Below are 26,339 nucleotides of genomic sequence, written 5' to 3' on the forward strand. Positions count from 1 at the left end.
GCGGTAGGATGACAGGCTCCTGGAGTGCTCTAGATTACATCTGCAGGTGCAGAAGGTGGGCTCATCATATAGGCTCATTAAAGCAGCTAAAGCATTCATATTTAATTGATGAGGAGGAGGAAAAAACATTGAATCTCTTTGGGCTTTACTGCCCTGTGTTTTCAAAAGGGCCTCATCAAAACCTACAGCATGTTACAGCGCTGTGCTTCACTGCTTTAAACAGTTTTTTTTAGGGATATTATCTTTCCTGTGTGACACTAGATTTACCTTGTATGTATGTGCTCTGTGTGTGTTGTTCCAGGCTCCTATTCTGAGGAGGGGACATACATCACCCAGAGGGGACAGTCTGAGAGTGGAGGCCCCAGCCCGTACCCCACCACACAGGACACTGACAGAGAGGTCCCTCTTGTGACAACCGCCCCGCCCCTGAACGTCCACAACCACCACCCTCTCTACAAGGGTTTCCTCTTACAGGAGTCCCTCCAAGGACAGGGGCATTTCTTTGAGGACAGTGGGGGTGTGGAGATCCACCCTGCTATGCCACCCTCAGCTCCCGACTTTGCCAGGGACCCCGCCATTCACACGGTGCCACACAAGGATGCACTAGCTTTCTCCGATGTTGCCTCAACCACTACCACTGTGGCAACAGCCACGTCACCGTTGGCAACACAGGGCAGCGCTGTTCCAGAGGGGCGTGTCTCTGTGACTCAGAGAGGGGCGTTGACCAATGGTAGGGAGAGGAGGACAGAGGAGGAGGCTAATGCCATGGATACCCTGACCACTCCTGTCATGCACACCTCTGCTCCCCCTCCCCGCTCAAACACCCCCAACCTGGCCGCTCCTATAGGTAACAGGTACTCTGAGGTCCCCACTGCATCCACCATGACTCACCCAGCTTTGACCACTCTAGTGGAGAAGGATGCAGGGAAGTCAGAAGAACACAACATGAGCCACGCCAGTGATGGGGTAGCGATGGGGACGTCTGCAGTATCTGGTGATGTGGATGAGGAGACCACTATGACCACTATAACCACAACCACCATCATCACCACCATGCAAAACCCAGGTAATGTAACACAGCCAGGCTATGTAGCTACATACTCCTAATGATCACCTATTCTTACCCAGAAACATACAGTGTATGAATTACTATCAGATACAATATCCTGCACCACACCTAACACCAGTTTCCATGATTCTGTCTTCATTGTGAAGGTAAAATGAACATCATGCTCATATTCTCATTATGCAGTCCTAGAGATAATCTTGGGCCTTGGTGAGTTGTAAAGTGGCTGTGTTTCACCCTCTCCAACACAGCAGCCCTGTGTCTGTCTGTTTGTCTGAAACACCACTGTGCTCGCTCTCTCAATCCTCTCTGTTTGCAGCCCACATATCTAAACAGCCAAGGGGCTTAAATTAATTATAACATCAGTATTCCTGCTCCTCTCACACTCAATCAAGAGCTCCTGAAATGGATTGGAAAACACATTGCAAGCATGAGATATTGAGACACATTTGTGTTATGGTGGGAGTGAAGAAGGAGTATTTTCAGCCTGGTCTCAAAGACTAGACGTAACATAGTAAATGTATATACAGGACAGTCAAATTAGTATGATATGTTAGGTTTGGTATGGTTACATAAAACAGAAGGTTACTTAAGGCAAAAAACTAAAGGAGGGTGGTTGGTCGGAGTGGATGGGTTGACGTATAAAGTGAAAGTCTAGAAACCCAAAGGTTGTGAGTTCGAATCTAATCACTGACAACGTTAGCATTTGAGCTAATTAGCAACTTTGCAACGAGTATGTTAGCCAAAACTTCCCCTAACCTTAACCCATTAATCTAACTCCCAACCCTTACTTTAATCCTAACCTTCACCCCTAACCCTAACCCTTGGCCTAACTAATGTTAGCCACCTAGATATCGTTAGCCATCTAGCCAACGTTAGCCACAACAAATTGGAATTCGTAATATGTCATAAGTATTGCAAATTCATAACATTATTGTACATATTGCAATTCATAGCATATCATACGAATTGTAATTTGTAACATGTCATGCAAAATGGATGATGGACATCCACAAATTAATACATACCATACAAAACATAATATATCATACTAAATGGAGGGAGACAGATTTACTTTTACTATGTTACATCTACCCCTTAGTCCAGGTTGGAATCTTAGAGTGGAACGCTCTAGACGCAGGCTCTGCTTAATTTGTGCTTTACCCACTTGGACCCCTTCACAACTAATGAAGGGCAGGATGGGGAAATCTCCCAATATATCTGAGTCACACACACACACACGTGCCTACACAAGCACCTACACAAGCACCTACAGTACATACGAAGCACACACACACAAGCACACAGTAACTTCCTGTTGTCATCCCTCTCTCAGGAGGAAAGTCAGAAAGATAGAAATGAAAGGCGGCGGTTGAGCAGAAAGACCTCAAGGCTTTCTGTGGTCATTCCCTCTACCTGATCTGTCCCTCGAGCCACACAACCAAAGAGGGGGGAGAGAGAGAGGGCCTCTGTTAATTCGGGCAGAAAATTAGAAAAACTTGAAACACTATTAAAGTGGGGGTGCTGGTGTGAGTGAGTGAGAGAATGGGACCAGGGAGGGTTCTTTTGAGGGTGTGTCTTACTTACTTAGGCCCATCGCTCCATTGGGAGCATAGGTCATCGACGAATCCTCTCCATCGTATTCTGTTCTGGGCAGTCTTCTCCAGCTCGTTCCACCCCATGCCGGTTAGTGAGGGGTGTCACTGGTCCTCAATGTTTTCCTCTCTGTGTTTTCTGTCCTTGCAGTTCCCTGTATCTTCAACCTGACAGCACCAGAAGGCTACATAGAGACGCCCCAGCCGTCCAGCTCTCATTACTACTCCTCTGTGGACTGCACCTACACAGTCACGGTCTACATGGGCTATGGAGTAGAAATACAGGTCAGACCGCCACTATTATTGGCATTCATTGTGTCCATCAACCGCAGTGATTGTCTATTAAAATATGGTAGATTAAACATGGCAACACACAAGACTGGCAGATCCTGTTGAGAAATTACATTAGATATCCAAATGCAACATCCAAAATGTCCATTTGGCTCGCAGGCAATAGCACACTAGTGCTTCAAAATTATGATGGCCACTCAGTTCCACTCTGTCGCCAAGGTATTTACTGTCATTCTGCAGCGACTGACCTTTGGAAGCTGAAACAGTGATTTAAACAGGGAATCTGCATCCACCTGAACTGCCTCATTCACGTGATTAACTCTCCAGCTCAACTTCCTGCTCTCATAAAATATACAATAGCCATTACCCCTCTGACCGTCCAGATGTTTGGCCTAATATATTTTGGATGAAAATGGATATGACCGCAAATCATTCTCAATGATGCATACCAGCTGCTTCATGTCTTCAGCGAAAGAGGAGAAAATGATTAGGAGGAGGGTGGAGAGAGGTGAACATTCCTCCTCTCCTCTGTTCCTCCTCTCATTGCCTGCCGGTGCTTTCTAACACCCGCGATAGCAGCACATGTACAGTGAGGGAAAAAAGTATTTGATCCCCTGCTGATTTTGTACGTTTGCCCACTGACAAAGAAATGATCAGTCTATAATTTTAATGGTAGGTTTATTTGAACAGTGAGAGACAGAATAACAACAAAATAATCCAGAAAAACGCATGTCAAAAATGTTATAAATTGATTTGCATTTTAATGAGGGAAATAAGTATTTGACCCCTCTGCAAACCATGATTTGGTACTTGGTGGCAAAACCCTTGTTGGCAATCACAGAGGTCAGACGTTTCTTGTAGTTGGCCACCAGGTTTGCACACATCTCAGGAGGGATTTTGTCCCACTCCTCTTTGCAGATCTTCTCCAAGTCATTAAGGTTTCGAGGCTGACGTTTGGCAACTCGAACCTTCAGCTCCCTCCACAGATTTTCGATGGGATTAAGGTCTGGAGACTGGCTAGGCCACTCCAGGACCTTAATGTGTTTCTTCTTGAGCCACTCCTTTGTTGCCTTGGCCGTGTGTTTTGGGTCATACCCATCCACGACAACATTTTCAATGCCCTGGCTGAGGGAAGGAGGTTCTCACCCAAGATTTGACGGTACATGGCCCCGTCCATCGTCTCTTTGATGCGGTGAAGTTGTCCTGTCCCTTTAGCAGAAAAACACCCCCAAAGCATAATGTTTCCACCTCCATGTTTGACGGTGGGGATGGTGTTCTTGGGGTCATAGGCAGCATTCCTCCTTCTCCAAACACGGCGAGTTGAGTTGATGCCAAAGAGCTCGATTTTGGTCTCATCTGACCACAACACTTTCACCCAGTTCTCCTCTGAATCATTCAGATGTTCATTGGCAAACTTCAGACGGCCCTGTATATGTGCTTTCTTGAGCAGGGGGACCTTGCGGGCGCTGCAGGATTTCAGTCCTTCACGGCGTAGTGTGTTACCAATTGTTTTCTTGTTGACTATGGTCCCAGCTGCCTTGAGATCATTGATAAGATCTTCCCGTGTAGTTCTGGGCTGATTCCTCACTGTTCTCATGATCATTGCAACTCCACGAGGTGAGATCTTGCATGGAGCCCCAGGCCGAGGGAGATTGACAGTTCTTTTGTGTTTCTTCCATTTGCGAATAATCGCACCAACTGTTGTCACCTTCTCACCAAGCTGCTCGGCGATGGTCTTGTAGCCCATTCCAGTCTTGTGTAGGTCTACAATCTTGTCCCTGACATCCTTGGAGAGCTCTTTGGTCTTGGCCATGGTGGAGAGTTTGGAATCTGATTGATTGATTGCTTCTGTGGACAGGTGTCTTTTATACAGGTAAAAACTGAGATTAGGAGCCCTCCCTTTAAGAGTGTGCTCCTAATCTCATCTCGTTACCTGTATAAAAGACACCTGGGAGCCAGAAATCTTTCTGATTGAGAGGGGGTCAAATACTTATTTCCCTTATTAAAATGCAAATCAATTTATAACATTTTTGACATGCGTTTTTCTGGATTTTTTTGTTGTTATTCTGTCTCTCACTGTTCAAATAAACCTACCATTAAAATTATAGACTGATCATTTCTTTGTCAGTGGGCAAACATAAAAAATCAGCAGGGGATCAAATACTTTTTTCCCTCACTGTACATATCTCTCTTCTCTTCTTCTCTCGTTGTCTTTAATTATTCAAAGTGACTTAGATGTACGGGAGCTTCTTCTCTTAATTAATTACTTATGGATTATGTGTCAAGTCTTTTTGTTTGTTTACGGGACTCTTAATGACTTCCTGTTAAAATGTCTACACAGCTCCTCTTAACTTGATTAAAGAGACCTTACCCTCGGGTTGATTGACTAAATAGTATGGGATTCAGACAATGTGTGGATCACACCTTTGCACCATCTATACTGCTCTACACCCAGTCTACACCCTGCTACACCTAGTCTACATCCCCGTACACCCCGCTACACGCATTCTACATCCCTCTACAACCCTACACACCCCTCTACAGCCATCTACACCAGTCTACACCTCTCTACACACCCCTACACACCCCTACACCCCTCTATGCCCCACAACAACTCACCACACCCCACAAACCTATACACTTCTCTACACCCAGTCTAAACCTGTCTACATCCTTCTACACCCCTCTACACCCCTCTAAACCCCTCTACACCCAGTCTATACCCCTCTACACCCCACTACATTCCCCCTACACACCTCTCTACAGCACCCTACAACAATCTACTCCCCTCTACACCCTCTAAACCCACTATACCCCCCAGCCCTCTACACCCTCTAAACCCACTATACCCCCCAGCCCTCTACACCCCTCTAAAACCCTCTACACCTCCCACAGCCTACTACACCAACAGCCCTCTACACCCCTCTACACCCCTCTACAACCATCTACACCCCTCTACACCCCCCAACCCTCTACACCCCCCAGCCCTCTACACCCCTCTACACCTAGTCAACACCCCTCTACACCCACCTAAACCCGACTACAACCCCATACAGCCTACACCCCTCTACACCCCCACTACACCCCCAGCCCTCTACTACCCATCTACACCCCACTACCCCCCATCTACCTACACCCATCTACACCCCTCTACACCCAGTATACACCCCTCTATAGCCCTCTAAATCCAACTCTACCCCCCGACCCCTCTACACCCCTCTACACCCAGTCTACAGTCGTGGTCAAACGTTTTGAGAATTACACAAGTATTGGTCTCCACAAAGTTTGCTGCCTCAGTGTTGATGATGGCAATTTGCATATACTCCAGAATGTCATGAAGAGTGATCAGATGAATTGCAATTAATTGCAAAGTCCCTCTTTGCCATGAAAATGAACTTAATCCCCCAAAAACATTTCCACTGCATTTCAACCCTGCCACAAAAGGACCAGCTGCCATCATGTCAGTGATTGTCTCGTTAACACAGGTGAGAGTGTTGACGAGGACAAGGCTGGAGATCACTCTGTCATGCTGATTGAGTCAGAATAACAGACTGGAAGCTTTAAAAGGAAGGTAGTGCTTGAAATCATTGTTCTTCCTCTGTCAACCATGGTTACCTGCAAGGAAACCCGTGCCGTCATCATTGCTTTGCACAAAAAGGGCTTCACAGGCAAGGATATTGCTGCTAGTAAGATTGCACCTAAATCAACCATTTATCGGATCATCAAGAACTTCAAGGAGAGAGGTTCAATTGTTGTGAAGAAGGCTTCAGGGCGCCCAAGAAAGTCCAGCAAGCGCCAGGACCGTCTCCTAAAGTTGATTCAGCTGTGGGTTCGGGGCACCACCAGTGCAGAGCTTGCTCAGGAATGGCAGCAGGCAGGTGTGAGTGCATCTGAGGCGAAGACTTTTGGAGGATGGCCTGGTGTCAAGAAGGGCAGCAAAGAAGCCACTTCTCTCCAGGAAAAACATCAGGGACAGACTGATATTCTGCAAAAGGTACAGGGATTGGACTGCTGAGGACTGGGGTAGAGTCATTTTCTCTGATGAATCCCCTTTCCGATTGTTTGGGCCATCCGGAAAACACCTTGTCCGGAGACGACAAAGTGAGCGCTACCATCAGTCCTGTGTCATGCCAAGAGTAAAGCATCCTGAGACCATTCATGTGTGGGGTTGCTTCTCAGCCAAGGGAGTAGGCTCACTCACAATTTTGCCTAAGAACACAGCCATGAATAAAGAATGGTACCAACACATCCTCCGAGAGCAACTTCTCCCAACCATCCAAGAACGGTTTGGTGACGACCAATGCCTTTTCCAGCATGATGAAGCACCTTGCCATAAGGCAAAAATGATAACTAAGTGGCCCAGGGAACAAAACATCGACATTTTGGGTCCATGGCCAGGAAACTCCCCAGGCCTTAATCCCATTGAAAACTTGTGGTCGATCCTCAAGAGGGTGGACAAACAAAAACCCACAACTTCTGACAAACTCCAAGCATTGATTATGCAAGAATGGGCTGCCATCAGTCAGGATGTGGCCCAGAAGTTAATTGACAGCATGCCAGGGCAGATTGCAGAGGTCTTGAAAAAGAAGGGTCAACACTGCAAATATTGACTCATTGCATAAACTGAATGTCATTGTCAATGAAAGCCTTTGACACTTATGGAATACGTTTAATTATACTTCAGTGTACCATAGTAACTACTGACATAAAGATCTAAGAACACTGAAGCAGCAAACTTTGTGGAGACCAATACTTGTGTCATTCTCAAAACTTTTGACCACGACTGTACACCCCTCGACACTCCTCTACAGCACTCTACACCCATCTACACCCCACTACACCTCCAGTACTCTACAACCGTCTACACCCCCATACACCCCACTACACCATAAAGCCCCTCTACACCATAAAGCCCCTCTACACCACACTATAGCCCCCTACACCCTTCTACAGCCCTCTACACCAAATCTATACCCCTCTACTGTGACACTCTGGCTCCGGGACTTTTGTATTTGAGCCAGGGTGTATTTGTTTTGTTGGGTTTTGGTGTGGGGTTTGTTGTATAGGGTGTATTCGGTTGGTTGTGTTTTGGGTGAGTTAATTGTGGTGTCGTGTGACTCCCAATCGGAGGTAACGAGTGTCAGCTGTCGGCTCGTTATCTCTGATTGGGAGCCATATTTAAACTATTTGTGTTCTCATGAGGGTGTGGGTTTTTGTTCCTTTTGGTCAGTGTACCGTGGACTTCATTGAGTCGTCTTTTGTTTGTAGTCCGATAACGTTTATTTAATAAAGTCATGTTTCTTGGACACGCTGCGCCTTGGTCATACTTGGACGACATAGACCCTCGTGACAGAAAAACCCACCATAATAGGACCAAGCAGCGTGTCAAGCGGCAACAGGACCCAGCTCCAAAGGATTCATGGACATGGGGGGAGATACTGGCTGGAAAGGGTCCTTGGGCACAACCGGGAGAATATCGCCGCCCTCGTGAAGAGCTGGAGGCAGCTAAAGCCGAGAGGAGGCGGTATGAGGAGGCAGCACGGAGTCAAGGCTGGAAGCCCGTGGGTACTACCCAAACATTTCTTGGGGGGGGGCTTAAAGGGAGTGTGGCGAAGTCAGGTAGGAGACCTGCGCCTACTCCCTGGACTTACCGTGGAGAGCGAGAGTACGGGCAGACACCGTGTTACGCAGTAGAGCGCATGGTGTCTCCTGTACGCAGGCATAGCCCGGTTCGGTACAGTCCAGCTCCACGTATCGGCCGGGTTAGAGTGAGCGTTGAGCCAGATGTCATGAAGCCGGCCCAACGCATCCGGCTACCAGTGCGTCTTCTCGGGCCGGCGTACATGGCACCAGCCTTACGCATGGTGTTCCCGGTTCGCCCACATAGGCCGGTGCGGGTTAGTCCACCTCCCCGTACTGGTCGGGCGACGGGGAGCATCAACCCGGGTAAGGTTGGGCAGGCTCAGTGCTCAAGGGGGCCAGTAAGCCTGCACGGTCCGGTATTTCCGGCGCCACCTCCCCGCTCCAGCCCAGTACCACCAGTGCCTACACCACGCACCAAGCCTCCTGTGTGTTCCCCGAGTCCTGTGCGTCCTGTTGCTGCTCTCCGCACTAGGCCTTATGTGCGTCCCCAGGGTCCAGCATGCCCTGTTCCGGCTCTCCGCACTAGGCCTTATGTGCGTCCCCAGGGTCCTGCATGCCCTGTTCCTGCTCTTCGCACTAGGCCTTATGTGCGTCCCCAGGGTCCAGCATGCCCTGTTGCTTCTCCCCGCACTAGCCCTGAGATGCGTGTCCTCAGCCCGGTACCTCCAGTTCCGGCACCACGCACCAGGCCTACGGTGCGCCTCAGACGGCCAGAGTCTGCCGTCTGCCTAACGGGCCTGAACTGCCCGTCTGCCCAAAGGCGCTTGAACTGGCCGTCTGGACTGAGCCTGCAAAGCCGCCCGTCTGCCATGAGCCTTCAGAGCCGTCCGCCAGACCGGGCCGCTAGAGCCTTCCGCCAGACAGGATCAGCCAGAGCCTTCCGCCAGACAGGATCAGCCAGAGCCTTCCGCCAGCCATGAGCAGCCAGATCCGTCAGCCCGGCCATGAGCAGCCAGATCCGTCAGCCAGCCACGAGCAGCCAGATCCTTCAGCCAGCCGTGAGCAGCCAGATCCGTCGGCCAGCCATGAGCAGCCAGATCCGTCGGCCAGCCATGAGCAGCCAGATCCGTCAGCCAGCCATGAGCAGCCAGATCCGTCAGCCAGCCACGAGCAGCCAGATCCGTCAGCCAGCCATGAGCAGCCAGATCCTTCAGCCAGCCATGAGCCGTCCAGCCAGGATCCGCCAGAGCCGTCCAGCCAGGATCCGCCAGAGCCAGCCAGCCAGGATCCGCCATTGAGTCCGGTGCTGTCCCTTAGCCCGGTGCTGCCCCTTATCCTGGTGCTGCCCCTTAGTCCGGTACTGCCCCTTAGTCCGGTGCTGCCCCTTAGTCCGGTGCTGCCCTTTAGTCCGGTGCCGCCCCTTAATCCAGTGGGGTTTAGTTGGGGGGTGGTCATGTGGAGGAGGCTACGGAAGCGGATAGTGACTAAGGTGGGGTGGGGACCACGACCAGGGCCAGAACCGCCACCGTGGACAGACGCCCACCCAGACCCTCCCCTAGACTGTATGCTGGTGCGCCCCGGAGTGCGCACCTTTAGAGGGGTACTGTGACACTCTGGCTCCGGGACTTTTGTATTTGAGCCAGGGTGTATTTGTTTTGTTGGGTTTTGTTGTGGGGTTTGTTGTATAGGGTGTATTCGGTTGGTTGTGTTTTTGGGTGAGTTAATTGTGGTGTCGTGTGACTCCCAATCGGAGGTAACGAGTGTCAGCTGTCGGCTCGTTATCTCTGATTGGGAGCCATATTTAAACTATTTGTGTTCTCATGAGGGTGTGGGTTTTTGTTCCTTTTGGTCAGTGTACCGTGGACTTCATTGAGTCGTCTTTTGTTTGTAGTCCGATAACGTTTATTTAATAAAGTCATGTTTCTTGGACACGCTGCGCCTTGGTCATACTTGGACGACATAGACCCTCGTGACATCTACACCCTTCTACGCGCAGTCTACAGCCCTCTACAGCCCTCTTCACCCGTCCATACCCCTCTACACCCCTCTACACCCCTCTACAACTAGTCTACACTTCTCTACACCCCTCTACACCCCCCAAACCCATCTACACCACCCTACACCCTACACCCCTCTACTCCCCCTGCAGCCTACTACACCCCCCAGCCCTATACACCCCTCTACACCCAGTCTACATGAGTCTACACCCCTCTACAACCCTCTACACCCCTCTACAACCCTCTATACCCATCTACACCCATCTACACCCGTCTACAACCCTCTACACCCCTCTACACCCATCTACACCCATCTACACCCATCTACACCCCTCTACAACCCTCTACACCCCTCTACAACCCTCTATACCCATCTACACCCATCTACACCCGTCTACAACCCTCTACACCCCTCTACACCCCTCTACACCCAGTCTACACCCCATACATCCCACTACACCCCACAGCCCTCTACACCCTTCTACACCACTCTACACCCCTCTAAACCCAGTCTACCCCAGTCTACACTACAACTCTACACACACCAACCCCCCCATACACCCCTCTACACCACCCTAAACCCCACTACAACACACTACACCCAACACTCCTCTACAACCCCTAAAGCCTACAACACCCCCAGCCCTCTACAACCCTCTACAACCCTCTACATCAATCTACACCCCTCTATACCCCCCAGCCATCTACACCCGTCTACACCCCTCTACACCCAGTCTACACCCCCTTCAACCCCTAACCCTTACTACACCCCCATACATCATACATCCCACTACACCACTCTACACCCCCCTACACCCCCCAGCCCGCTACACCCCTCTACAACCCTCTACATCCATCTACACCAATCTATACCCCTCTACACCCCCCAGCCCTCTACACCCGTCTACATCCCTCTACAACGCACTACAACCTTCTACACCGAGTCTACACCCCTCTACAGCCGCCTACACACCCCTTCACCTCACCCGTCTACACCCCCCTAAACCCCACTACACCCCCAACACCCTACATCCCTCTAAGCCCCATATAGCCTACTACACCCCCCAGCACTCTACTACCCTATACATCCCTCTACACCCGTCTACACCCATCTATATCCGTCTACACCCCTCTACAACCCTCTTCACCCCCCAGCCCTCTACACCCATCTACAGTTGAAGTCGGAAGTTTACATACACTTATGTTGGAGTCATTAAAACTCATTTTTCAACCATTCCACACATTTCTTGTTAACAAACTATAGATTTTGTGCATGACACAAGTAATTTTTCCAATAATTGTTTACAGACAGATTATTTCAATTTTAATTCACTGTATCACAATTCCAGTGGGTCAGAAATTGACATACACTAAGTTGACTGTGCCATTAAAAAGCTTGGAAAATTCCAGAAAATTATGTCATGACTTTAGAAGCTTCTGATAGGCTAATTGACATCATTTGAGTCAATTGGAGGTGTACCTGTGGATGTATTTCAAGGCCTACCTTCAAACTCAGTGCCTCTTTGCTTGACATTATGGGAAAATCTAAATAAATCAGCCAAAAAATAATTGTAGACCTCCACAAGTCTGGTTCATCCTTGGGAGCAATTTCCAAACGACTGAAGGTACCACGTTCATCTGTACAAATAATAGTACGCAAGTATAAACACCATAGGACCATGCAGCCGTCATACCGCTCAGGAAGGAGACGCGTTCTGTCTCCTAGAGATGAACGTACTTTGTTGCGAAAAGTGCAAATCAATCACAGAACAACAGCAAAGGACCTTGTGAAGATGCTGGAGGAAACAGGTACAAAAGTATCTATATCCACAGTAGAACGAGTCCTATATCGACATAACCTGAAAGGCCGCTCAGCAAGGAAGAAGCCACTGCTCCAAAACCGCCATAAAAAAGACAGACTACGGTTTGCAACTGCACATGAGGACAAAGATCGTACTTTTTGGAGAAATGTCCTCTGGTCTGATGAAACAAAAATAGAACAGTTTGGCCATAATGACCATTGTTATGTTTGATGTGAAGCACGGGGGTGGCAGCATCATGCTGTGAGGGTGCTTTGCTGCAGGAGAGACTGGTGCACTTCACAAAATAGATGGCATCATGAGGAAGGAAGATTATGTGGATATATTGAAGCAACATCTCAAGACATCAGTCAGGAAGTTAAAGCTTGGTCGCAAATGGGTCTTCCAAATGGACAATGACCCCAAGCATACTTCCAAAGTTGTGGCAAAATGGCTTAAGGACAACAAAGTCAAGGTATTGGAGTGGCCATCACAAAGCCCTGACCTCAATCCTATAGAAAATGTGTGGGCAGAACTAAAAAAGCGTGTGCGAGCAATGAGGCCTATATAACCTGACTCAGTTACACCAGCTCTGTCAGGAGGAATGGGCCAAAATTCACACAACTTATTGTGGGAAGCTTGTGGAAGGCTACCCGAAACATTTGACCCAAGTTAAACAATTTAAAGGCAATACTACCAAATACTAATTGAGTGTATGTAAACTTCTGACCCACTGGGAATGTGATGAAAGAAATAAAAGCTGAAATAAATCATTCTCTCTACTATTATTCTGACATTTTACATTTTTAAAATAAAGTGGTGATCCGAACTGACCTAAAACAGGGAATTTTGACTAGGATTAAATGTCAGGAATTGTAAAAAAAACTGAGTTTAAATGTATTTGGCTAAGGTGTATGTAAACTTCCCCCCACCCCTCTACATCATACACCCCTCTACACCCCCCCTACACCATACACCCCTCTACAATCAGTCTACACCCCTTTACACCCCTCTACACCCAGGGCCGGCTCTACCCTTTTTGGGGCCCTAAGCGAGATTTGGTTGGGGGCCCCTCCCCACCTTGTGGGCAAAGCATTTTAGTGACCCCCCTCTTGAAATGTATGTTTTAAAGTGAATTTCCTTTAAATCTCCAATGCCTTGCAAAAGTATTCATCCCCCTTGGTGTTTTTCCTATTTTGTTTCATTACCTGTAATTTAAATGGATTTTTATTTGGATTTCATGTAATGGACATACACAAAATAGTCCAAATTGGTGAAGTGAAATTTAAAAAATAATTTCTTTCAAGAAATTTGAAGAAATAAATAATGGAAAAGTAGTGCGTGTATATGTATTCATCCCCTTTGCTATGAAGCCCCTAAATACGATCTGGTGCAACCATTTACCTTCAGAAGTTACATAATTAGGTAAATAAAGTCCACCTGTGTGTAGTCTAAGTGTCACATGATCTGTCACATGATCTCAGTATATATACACCTGTTGTGAAAGGCGCCAGAGTCTGCAACACCACTAAGCAAGGGGCACCACCAAGCAAGCGGCACCATGAAGACCAAGGAGCTCTCCAAACAGGTCAAGGGACAAAGTTGTGGAGAAGTACAGATCAGGGTTGGGTTATAAAAAAATATCAGAAACTTTGAACATCCCACGGAGCACCATTAAATCCATTATTCAAATATTGAAAGAATATGGCACCACGACAAACCTACCAAGAGCTGGCCGCCCACCAAAACTCACGGACCAGGCAAGGAGGGCATTAATCAGAGAGGCAACAAAGAGACCAAAGATAACCCTGAAGGAGCTGCAAAGCTCCACAGCAGAGATTGGAGTATCTGTCCAAAGGACCACTTTAAACCGTACACTCCACAGAGCTGGGCATTATGGAAGAGTGGCCAGAAAAAAAGCCGTTGCTTAAAGAAAGAAATAAGCAAACACGTTTGGTGTTCGCCAAAAGCCATGTGGGAGACTCCCCAAACATATGGAAGAAGGTACTTTGGTCAGATGAGACTAAAATTGAGCTTTCTGGCGCAAACCCAACACCTCTCATCACCCCGAGAACACCATCCCCAAAGTGAAGGATGGTGGTGGCAGTATCATGCTTTGGGGATGTTTTTGATCGGCAGGGACTGGGAAACTGGTCAGAATTGAAGGAATGATGGATAGCGCTAAATACAGGGAAATTCTTGAGGGAAACCTGTTTCAGTCTTCCAGAGATTTGAGACTGGGACGGAGGTTCACCTTCCAGCAGGACAATGACCCTAAGCATACTGCTAAAGCAACACTCGAGTGGTTTAAGGGGAAACATTTAAATGTCTTGGAATGGCCTAGTCAAAGCCCAGACCTCAATCCAATTGAGAATCTGTGGTATGACTTAAAGATTGCTGTACACCAGCAGAACCCATCCAACTTGAAGGAGCTGGAGCAGTTTTGCCTTGAAGAATGGGCAAAAATCCCAGTGGCTAGATGTGCCAAGCTTATAGAGACATACCCCAAGAGACTTGCAACTGTAATTGCTGCAAAAGGTGGCTCTACAAAGTATTGACTTTAGGGTGGTGAATAGTAATGCACGCTCAGGTTCTGTTTTTTTGTCTTATTTCCTGTTTGTTTCACAATAAACAATATTTTGCATCTTCAAAGTGGTAGGCATGTTGTATAAATCAAATGATACAAACCCCCCAAAAAATGTGTGACTAACAAAATCAATAGGGGCCCCATGGAGGTCAGGGTCCCTGTGTCAGGTGTCAGTGTGCAGCAGTAGGACGGAGTCAGGCGCAGGACACAGAACTGAGTAACAGACGAACTTTACTCGGAAAGAAACAAATACTAATTCCACTCAGGGAAATACACCAGCTCACAGCAGTCATAAATACCAAACAAAGAACAATCACGCACAAAACCATGAGGGAACCAGAGGGTTAAATAGAGAAATAATCATAACGTGATGGGAACCAAGTGTGTACAATAAAGACAAAACAAATAGAAAACAGAAACGTAGATCGGTGGCAGCTAGAAGACCGCCGATAGCCGCCCGCACAAGGAGAGGCACCAACTTCGGCGGAAGTCGTGACACCCTGGGCACTTGCCCTGCGTGACCGGTCGGTAGTTTAGATAGCTGGCTAGACTAATTTCCAATCAATTTGTTTTAGCTGACATTGCTAATTGAGTGACTGTCAGTGACCTACACCTCTCTACACCACCCTACATACCACTACACCCCCCACTCCTCTACACTCGTCTACACCCAGTCTGCACCCATCTACACTCCTCAACAGCACTCTACACCCATCTACACCCCTCTACAGCCCTCTACACCCCTCTACACATACTACACCCCCCAGCCCTCTACACCCCTCTACACCCATCTACACCCAGGCACACCCCCCCACACCCCTCTAAATCATACACCCCTCTACACCATACACCCCTCTTCAATCAGTCTACACCCATTTACACCCCTCTACACCCAGGGCCTGTTTAGATAGCTGGCTAGACTAATTTACCAATCGACATTTTTTTAATCTGACATGGCAAATTGAGTGACTGTCAGTGACTGGCATAAGAAGAGAAAAATTGCTGATGCACAACCAAATTTCGAACTTGCACTTTGTGTATTCTACTTTTCTAACACTCTTTTTTGTTGTTGGGTTGGGGGCCCCCTAGCGGCTCGGGGTCCCCAACCGCTTATGTCGCGTATGCCTGGAGCTGGCCCTGTCTATACCCCTCTACACTTCAGATGGCTTAATGGCCAGATAGGCGATTGGTGTCATCCCGTTTCTAAGACTGGGTTGATTATTCCTCTTATCTGGAAATCTTTTGGATTAATCTACTTCAAAGGACTTCTCTAGGCCAGGGGGCTTTGTAGAATGTGGGTCTGAACAACTCCCGTTTATCATCCATTTTAGAGTAAGCTGGATTTAAACGGTTGCCTTCATGTAGGCCTTAGAAGATAAAGACTGATGTGGATTATTCCTTGGGCAGGATTTGTTTCTTTTCTGTGTGGAATTGTCCTGCTTTGTGGTCTATGGCCCACACCTGCCTAGTGCACTGCTTCATCAGACCATAGGGTCTTCAGTATTGACTGCTCCAGCCCTGCCTCAGAGCGGAGGAAGGGAGGGATGGAGAGAGAGTGAGAGAGAGATTTGCTTAAAAAGTATTTATAGTTCTGAAACTCCCCAAGTCCATATACTATACCACCCTCACAACTCCACCAAGTCCATATACTATACCACCCTCACAACTCCACACGAAGGCAAGCCCCATCAGGTCTACCATGTGCCGATGTAGACAGAGTCTTAAAGCTGTAGTCTGGGAGAGAGGAGTGGGCGTTTCATAATAGCATCATGTGGTTAACAGTCAGAGACCCTCTGTTAACCACCCAACAGTGGTAGTTGTCATGTGAAGGTAGGATAGTCAGGAGTGATTAACTTTCCGCTGGAGTCCCACGTCTGTGGCAGTTCATAGATCAGTGCACTGTAGACCAAGCTAAAACATGCTCATTCCCTAATCAAGGACTGCATTTCATATGAGAGAGGAGTCCAGCCCAGTAGTTCTATCCACTCCAGCAGTGTGTAGGTGGTGGGAGAGGATCTTTAAGCAGCTCACTGAAGCCATGGTGGGTAGTACTGCAGAGTATCGACTGATGGGTCAATATTCCCAACTACTCTGGCTTAAGTGGACCTCGGCACAGTTCAATAAAGTACAGTTCTATCTGCAGTCTCTGTCTGGGTTGATGGCAGAGATTGATTGGGATGCATTTGTCACTGCTTGGACAGTTTAATAAAGGGTGGCGCAATCTGTCAGTTCAATATCCGGTAAGAAGTGTCACACTGATACTTTTTGGAGGACTGAGAAAAGTGCTTAACTAAAGAGTGACTGTCTGGGATGATATGAACTATCTAAATATATGGAAATATTGACAACTAGGCGACAACAAAATTGCTAGAAAATATATACATGTTCAAACACATGTTTTTAAATTTTCTCTCTGTGTGAGTCGAGGATATGTTTCTCTCATTCTCATTCATTCTCACGCTTCGTAGTGAAATGACATACAGTTCGTACGCCACGGACTGCAGAAGATTACATAAACCTGGGAGCAGAGGATAATTGATTCATCAACCTCAGCCATGAGCCACCCACAACTGGAACATGTAGGCTACATTATGCATGTAAATCATTATTACTGTAAACATGATGTGTGTCCTGAACCTTTGACTAATTTATTAGGTTACTGTGTCCCAGAGGGGAGGAGGGGGCATGCAGCGTTCAGTCGCCTGCAACATGTTAATTGCACAGTGGCTCCCTCCCTGACTGAGCACCAGTAGAGTTCAGGCTCTAGCCCACAGGGCTTTAGCTGTTCTTAGCCAGTCTCACTGACTCCCAGTACACTAAAGCACATGGCTCAGACCTTTTACTGCTGGATGGACAAGAATCAATACCCTGGCCCACTCCACTCTTATCACCTGATAGATAGTCCACAACTCAATCATAACTAGGGAGCTGGAGGTCAGTGAAAACAAGGGTCTGTTAATGACTTGTCCTCGTCTGTGGGAGAGAGCAGTATCTTCAGCACTGAGAGCTCACCAGTAATATGTACTGTACAATAACCCAGTAGCATGTGTGGCGTGTGTATGTGTCAAACCTGTATCTATGTCCCTGAAATAAGATGGCTTTCCGCTCCCCAATGGCTCTGATGTTTCAGCTCAGGCAAAAAAAGCTGTCAAAACAGCTACCTCCACATCCTATAAAACATCATTTCCACTTTTCTCCAGCTTACACAGAGGCCTCTTCTCTCCGATCCTCTCTCCTCCTTCACAATCCTCCTCTCTCTGGACCAGGCCCTTGTGTTTTTCCTTCCTCACAGTGAATGTTCTCCTGTTGTCGGCTGCACTGATGCCTGTTAAGAAACATGGAGGGGCCATGGAGGAGCTGGGAGAAGCGCAATTAGCAGATTCCACATGGGCTCTGTGAACACAACACTGGGGGAAAGAGAAAACAAGGAGATGCACTTAGTGGCAGTGAGAGAGCCCAGCTCTCTCTGATCTCACTGTACTTGTTTGTCTTGTCAGTACTACTGAGCACCGGTACTGTGCACCACCTGGGTGACGGTGTAAATAACGCGCCGTGACAACGTCGACTGTTGTTCTCTCACTGCTCTTCCCTCACTGAGACAAGAGGGGGTTTAACACCACAAACTAGAGTCTGTTTCAGCCCAATGGCAGCCCAGTATTTAAAAGGTCTCCTGGACAACAGGTTTGTGAACTTGAGCTTTCTGGCTAAGACAACAAAGGTCCTTACAAGACCGTAATGTCCTCTGACTCAGAGTGAAGTGCTGGTTATTTTCAGTGTTATTAATTTCTATCCCTAACACTGAACTCAGAGGGACAAGTTGCAGTGATGGCAGCCATGTTAGTTCACATCATGAGTTTTCTCTCATTTTCTGATGTTTACCTGCTGTCTCCAGGCAGACACTGACAGGATCAGGCAGTAGATGAGACTGCTGACCTCTATCTGGGACAGCTCCCACATGGTGACCCTCACATCACCACAGCCACTCTCTGGAAGTGGCTACAGTCACACCTGCTGCCACACAGGCCAATCTCCAGTGCCATGGCTGATAGTCAGACAGTCATAGAGGGAGCGTGAAAGGAAGGAAAGAAGAGAGGGAGGGAGGGAGGGAAAGTCCATTACTCATCTCTCCTTCTGCCTTGTACTCGGTTTGCGTCTTTTGTACCTTGCTATTGTTGGGAGAGGATTTGAAGTTCACCAATGTGGCTGAGGCAGGGCTTTTAGATGTGGAGAGTGCAGTGCAGTGCAGAACTATAGAATCCTTTCTGGAGGTTATTTTTAAAGATGCATCTTTTCCTGGTCAAGGTGGGTCAGCTACAGTATCAGCAGCATGCTTATCTGTCTTGGAATCAGTCTGCAGTAAGGCCGTAGGCTGGAAGGCAGCTCCCCTCCCTCTCCTCTCCCTGTCCCTGCCTCTCCCACGTCACCTTGTTGTAAACTTCACAGACTATTTTCTGAGAGGAAATAACAAGGAAGGGACAGAGAGTCGAGGAATTAGGAGATCAGAAAGGGTTTCAAGAGGTCTTATGAGATTTAGAGACAGAACAAGGAGGACAGAGAGAGGGAAAGGAAAGAAAGAAAGGGAGCGAGAGAGATGGAGAATTGGATGAATGAGAATGTGAAAGCAGTTGGCTTCCAGAGTGTTTCAGTTGGATGACTAACTGGATCAGTATAACACACTGTTAATAAACATTGCATAGGCCCCTCCTCTATTAGGAGTTGTTCTATTGTTCGATCAGTGCTAATGTTAATTCAGCTCATTTAGACAATGAGATCTAGATACAGTAGCTATTAACCTCAGTAAAACAGGCCAACAATGAAAATAAATGGACAGCTAATGTTTTTCTGATGCTCTACTCTCTACCCTCTAAATAATAGTGTAGAGGAGATGCAGCTTTAGCACTATATATACTTTATACAGAAAAAGCAACTTTCAATGCCAAGTTTCAGTGTGGAAACAGAGGTAGATTATTAGACGTTGATTACATTAAACAACATTTGCCACTGAAATGCTGTCACACTGAATATAAAGTATTCCATATTCATGACACAGTGAGCTCCAAAATTATTGGGATAGTGACACATTTTTTGTTGTGTCACTGTCCCAATGCTTTTGGAGCTCACTGTATATAATGAATAGGCCTCTCACAGTATATCTAAACATGTTTTTCATTCCCCTCCATAACCTTACTCTTGTTTTCACGTTGTTGCTGGCTTTTCCTTGCCCTACAATTTTTTCTCCCTTCTCTACTTATTCAGGCAAGCTGCATAAAACCAATTTTCTGACAGGCGCGTATGGATTGTGGCGATAATGAAATTGAAACAGCTGAGGTGAATGTTAAATGAGATAAGTGCAGATGGGGAAAGCATGTGAATGTTCAATCTCTTAGGCGGATGAGTGAAGCTTAGCCTGTGTTTTTTTTTAACCGTCATTGCTCTTATACCCTCTGTGGGATGGGAAAGGCAAGCTGATAGGATACATTCAGTATGTTTTTAGAATGTTCTACAAGTGTTGAATTGTCTGAGCCTGGACCTGAGTCTTTTGAGGCCAATGGATTTCTACATTTTCTCTTTTGAACTCAGTACATAGTTTGGTCCCTGCTGTCCAGTTTGGTCCCACAGACTGTAATCTCTTCTCTCTGGAGACAACTACTCAGCTCTCCACCTTCAGCCGACCTTGGCTCAGCAGGAACAACCTCCACAGGTTTGTATTCAACCGGCCCCTCAAACCAGGATTACTCAGGTGTTCAAATAGAAACAGGCTTTCAGGAAGAAAGACTCAGCTCAGGGTGAGACAGTGTTCAATTTCCTCCGGAATAGCTTAACTAATCTCACTGCTTCTCTCTTACCATTCAGTGGCCTCAGGTCTCATGTAATAGCAGCTTTTGTCTGTGACTGACTTGCCAGAACCTTTCAAGGACAGGCATATGAATGCACACAGGAAATCACACAAAGTCTCCTTTTTTCAGTGTGTGTGTGCCAGGATTTGTACCTGTGTGATCTTCACAAATCTGTGTTTTTTCCATTTGTTTATGGTATTATTTGTGTTGAATATGGTCTGTATGTTGTCTAGCAGTGTGTTTTGTGTCTGCAGTGTTGGCCCATGTGTCACTGTGTTCTGGTGGCCCAGACAGACAGACAGACCTCTCAGCCTCCCTCAGTATTAACCAGCAGAACCATGACTCTCCATGGGCGGCCCTGGGGCCCTCACTGTGGGGGCCAGGGGACGACTGTCTCTTTCTCTCCTCTCCTCTCCTCTCCTCTCCTCTCCTCTCCTCTCCTCTCCTCTCCTCTCCTCTCCTCTCATTATTTTTTATTTTTTTTTACATTTTTTAGTCATTTAGCAGACGCTCTTATCCAGAGCGACTTACAGGAGCAATTAGGGTTAAGTGCCTTGCTTAAGGGCACATCGACAGATTTTTCACCTAGTCGGCTCGGGGATTAGAACCAGCGACCTTTCGGTTACTGGCACAACGCTCTTACCCACTAAGCTACCTGCCGCCTACCTGCCTCTCCTCTCCTCTCCTCTCCTCTCCTCTCCTCTCCTCTCCTCTCCTCTCCTCTCCTCTCCTCTCCTCTCCTCTCCTCTCCTCTCCTCTCCTCTCCTCTCCTCTCCTCTCCTCTCCTCTCCTCTCCTCCTCCTCATGGCCCAGTTCTTCTGTCTGGAACAGGTGTTAGTGCTGGTGCTCTATCACTTCCCCCTACTGAATCATTCTCTATAATTAGCTAGCAGCCCACATACTGTAGTACCCTCACAGACACTCACACAACGTATACCTAATTAGAGGAGAATTCTCCTTTATTCTCTCTCTTTTATGTCTCCCTCCTCCCCCTGTTCCTTCATACCTCTGTAGAGATAGAAGGGGAATCTCTGCAGAGGGGGAGTGGTTTGCTGAAGGGAGAGATACAGAAAGCTCACTGTCGACTGCATACGTCTCCTCCCACACATACTCTCCAAAATCTGTTGTTTATTTTATGAAGAAGTGTCACTTGAATTATTTAGCTTTCATATGTTTCTTTTAAATACAATAGTTATCAGCACAGTCAGTTGTGATTGGGACATAGTTTTTTATTCTGGTGGAGGAGCTTAATTCATATTGTAGTAAGTCCCGTGTAGCTCAGTTGGTAGAGCATGGCGCTTGCAACGCCAGGGTTGTGGGTTCGATTCCCACGGGGGGCCAGTATGAAAATAAATAAATGAAAAAACATGTATGCACTAACTGTAAGTCGCTCTGGATAAGAGTGTCTGCTAAATGACAAAATAAAATTAAAATGTAGTAATTCCCCTTTAAGGGATTATGATGCTTTTAACCTTAACGTGCTGTTGACCTCCTGTTTGCATATTAACGAAACAAACCACGTCCGTATTGTCAGACAGACGTGTGCTGATCCAGGAATTAGATCAGTGTGAGGTAGATAGTCTGGACTAATGCCAACACAAATTGGATTATCCCCAACAGTATTCTGGAAGTATTTCATTGTCATGGGGCTTTCAGTATAATGTGATTAGGTTGTGATGCCCTTTGTTGAATGAGACTATTATCCAATGCTGTAGCTATGAGTTCATTAACACTACATTAACTTGTTGTTGTGCATGATATATGTCTTTAGGTTGACAGCTGTTGCTATAGCAGCACTGTCCTCATAAGAGCATAATCAAAGAGACTTTATATAGTTACGTGTTTAATAAACATATGTTAGACAACCACTCATCTTTTCGTGCGCACTTAGAGGCCCCACACAGTGCACCTCTCACCCACACGGTGCACCTCTCACCCACACGGTGCACCTCTCACCCACACAGTGCACCTCTCACCCACACAGTGCACCTCTCACCCACACAGTGCACCTCTCACCCACACAGTGCACCTCCCACCCACACAGTGCACCTCTCACCCACACAGTGCACCTCTCACCCACACAGTGCACCTCTCACCCACACAGTGCACCTCTCACCTATAACCCTTTCTCTTTTTATCTGGTCTCTCATTCACGTCAGGGCAGTTTGGTGTTTTCTGTTCTTCTGTTTTTCATTTTGCTCCTCCTTCTATCTGACACTTCTATTGCCACTGTGGAACAGAGCTTTCACAGGTCAAGGCCTGGAAACATCTTCTCTCACCACACGTTCACCAATCATATGCTGGAATTCCAGCTGATGGATTCTGAAATAAATGTTAATTATCTGTAATTTAATATACAGTGAGGGAAAAAAGTATTTGATCCCCTGCTGATTTTGTACGTTTGCTCACTGACAAAGACATGATCAGTCTATCATTTTAATGGTAGGTTTATTTGAACAGTGAGAGACAGAATAACAACAAAAAAATCCAGAAAAAACGCATTTGTCAAAAATTGATTTGCATTTTAATGAGGGAAATAAGTATTTGACCCCTCTGCAAAACATGACTTAGTACTTGGTGGCAAAACCCTTGTTGGCAATCACAGAGGTCAGACGTTTCTTGTAGTTGGCCACCAGGTTTGCACACATCTCAGGAGGGATTTTGTCCCACTCCTCTTTGCAGATCTTCTCCAAGTCATTAAGGTTTCGAGGCTGATGTTTGGCAACTCAAACCTTCAGCTCCCTCCACAGATTTTCTATGGGATTAAGGTCTGGAGACTGGCTAGGCCACTCCAGGACCTTAATGTGCTTCTTCTTGAGCCACTCCTTTGTTGCCTTGGCCGTGTGTTTTCGGTCAATGTCCCTTTGATGCGGTGAAGTTGTCCTGTCCCCTTAGCAGAAAAACACCCCCAAAGCATAATGTTTCCACCTCCATGTTTGACGGTGGGGATGGTGTTCTTGGGGTCATAGGCAGCATTCCTCCTCCTCCAAACACGGCGAGTTGAGTTGATGCCAAAGAGCTCGATTTTGGTCTCATCTGACCACAACACTTTCACCCAGTTCTCCTCTGAATCATTCAGATGTTCATTGGCAAACTTCAGACGGGCCTGTATATGTGCTTTCTTGAGCAGGGAGATCTTGTGGGCACTGCAGGATTTCAGTCCTTCACGGTGTAGTGTGTTACCAATTGTTTTCTTGGTGACTATGGTCCCAGCTGCCTTGATATCATTGACAAGATCCTCCCGTGTAGTTCTGGGCTGATTCCTCACCGTTCTCATGATCATTGCAACTCCACGAGGTGAGATCTTGCATGGAGCCCCAGGCCGAGGGAGATCGACAGTTATTTTTGTTTCTTCCATTTGTGAATAATCGCACCAACTGTTGTCACCTTCTCACTAAGCTGCTTGGCGATGGTCTTGTAGCCAATTCCAGCCTTGTGTAGGTCTACAATCTTGTCCCTGACATCCTTGGAGAGCTCTTTGGTCTTGGCCATGGTGGAGAGTTTGGAATCTGATTGATTGATTGCTTCTGTGGACAGATGTCTTTTATACAGGTAACAAGCTGAGATTAGGAGCACTCCCTTTAAGAGTGTGCTCCTAATCTCAGCTCGTTACCTATATAAAAGACACCTGGGAGCCAGAAATCTTTCTGATTGAGAGGGGGTCAAATACTTATTTCCCTCATTAAAATGCAAATCAATTTATAAAATGTTTGACATGCGTTTTTTTGTTGTTGTTGTTATTCTGTCTCTCACTGTTCAAATAAACCTACCATTAAAATGTATAGACTGATAATTTCTTTGTCAGTGGGCAAATGTACAAAATCAGCAGGGGATCAAATACTTTTTTCCCTCACTGTATACACAGTCTTTGCTGTTTCCATCCACACTTTCTCTGAGGTGTTAGACAGAACAGCCCGGAATACTGACTTCTATTTCTTCCCTTCCTGGGGGAAGGTACTGCAGTTGATATGAATTTGTATGGAGTGACATGGAGTTATACAGTGCCTTCGGAAAGTATTCAGACCCCTTGACTTTTTCCACATTTTGTTACGTTACAGCCATTCTAAAATGTATTAAATAAAAAATACAAATCTCAGCAATCTACACACAATACCCCATAATAACAAAGCGAAAAAAGGTTTTTTGAAATGTTTGCAAATGTATTAAAAATAAAAAACAGAAATACAGACCCTTTGCTATGAGACTCGAAATTTACCTCAGATGCATCCTGTTTCCATTGATCATGCTTGATATGTTTCTACAACTTGATTGGAGTCCACCTGTGGTGAATTCAATTGATTGGACATGATTTGGAAAGGCACACACCTGTCTATATAAGTTCCCACAGTTGACAGTGCATGACAGCGCAAAAACCAAGCCATGAGGTCGAAGGAATTGTCCGTAGAGCTCCGAGACAGGATTGTGTCGAGGCACATATCTGGGGAAGGGTACCAAAAAATGTCTGCAGCAATGAAGGTCCCCAAGAACACAGTGGCCTCCATCATTCTTAAATGGAAGAAGTTTGGAACCACCAAGACTTCCTAGAGCTGGCCGCCCGGCCAAACTGAGCAATCGGGGGAGAAGGGCCTTGGTCAGGGAGGTGACCAAGAACCCGATGGTCACTCTGACAGAGCTCCAGAGTTCCTCTGTGGAGATGGGAGAACCTTCCAGAAGGTCAACCATCTCTGCAGCACACCACCAATCAGGCCTTTATGGTAGAGTGGCCAGACGGAAGCCACTCCTCAGTAAAAGGCACATGACAGCCCGTTTGGAGTTTGCCAAAAGGCACCTAAAGACTCTCAGACCATGATAAACAAGATTCTCTGGTCTGATGAAACCAAGATTGAACTCTTTGGCCTGAATGCCAAGCATCATGTCTGGGGGAAACCTGACACCATCCCTACGGTGAAGCATGGTGGTGGCAGCATGATGCTGTGGGGATGTTTTTCAGCGGCAGGGACTGGGAGACTAGTCAGGATCGAGGGAAAGATGAATGGAGCAAAGTACAGAGATAACTAAAATGAAAACCTGCTCCAGAGCGCTCAGGACCTCAGATTGGGGCTAAGGTTCACCTTCCAAGAGGAAAACGACCCTAAGTACACAGCCAAGACAACACAGGAGTGGCTTCGGGACAAGTCTCTGAATGTCCTTGAGTGGCCCAGTCAAAGCCTGGACTTGAACCCGATCAAACAGCTGTGCAGCAACGCTCCCCATCCAACCTGACAAAGCTTGAGAGGATCTGCAGAGAAGATTGGGAGGAACTCCGCAAATACAGGTGTGCCAAGCTTGTAGCGTCATACCCAAGAAGACTCGAGGCTTTAATCGCTGCCAAAGGTGCTTCAACAAAGTACTGTGTAAAGGGTCTGAATACTTATGTACATTTTATATTTCAGTAGTTTTGTTATACATTTGTAAAAATTTCTAAAAACTGTTTTTGCTCCATCATTATGGGGTATTTTGTGTAGATTGATGAAGAAAAAAATGAATTTAATGCATTTTAGAATAAGGCTATAACGTAACAAAATGTGGAGAAAGTCAAGGTGTCTGAATACTTTCCGAAGGCACTGTGTTTTTATATGAGAGT

The 26,339-nt window shown here is 46.8% G+C and overlaps 1 protein-coding gene across 3 annotated transcripts in view; it reads left to right on the forward strand.

Moving 5' to 3' along the window:
- The window catches only part of LOC121558164 (seizure protein 6 homolog), a 143,250-nt gene that overhangs the window by 78,826 nt on the left and 38,085 nt on the right, over positions 1–26,339 (forward strand). For all 3 annotated transcript variants that reach the window (XM_041871648.2, XM_041871657.2, XM_041871638.2), the window contains exons 2-3: positions 302–1,066; positions 2,813–2,946. In XM_041871648.2, the coding sequence (XP_041727582.2) occupies positions 302–1,066; positions 2,813–2,946 (899 nt within the window). The remainder of the gene's footprint in view (positions 1–301; positions 1,067–2,812; positions 2,947–26,339) is intronic.

The sequence above is a fragment of the Coregonus clupeaformis genome, chromosome 5, assembly GCF_020615455.1.
Source record: "Coregonus clupeaformis isolate EN_2021a chromosome 5, ASM2061545v1, whole genome shotgun sequence".
Taxonomy (NCBI): Eukaryota; Metazoa; Chordata; class Actinopteri; order Salmoniformes; family Salmonidae; genus Coregonus; species Coregonus clupeaformis.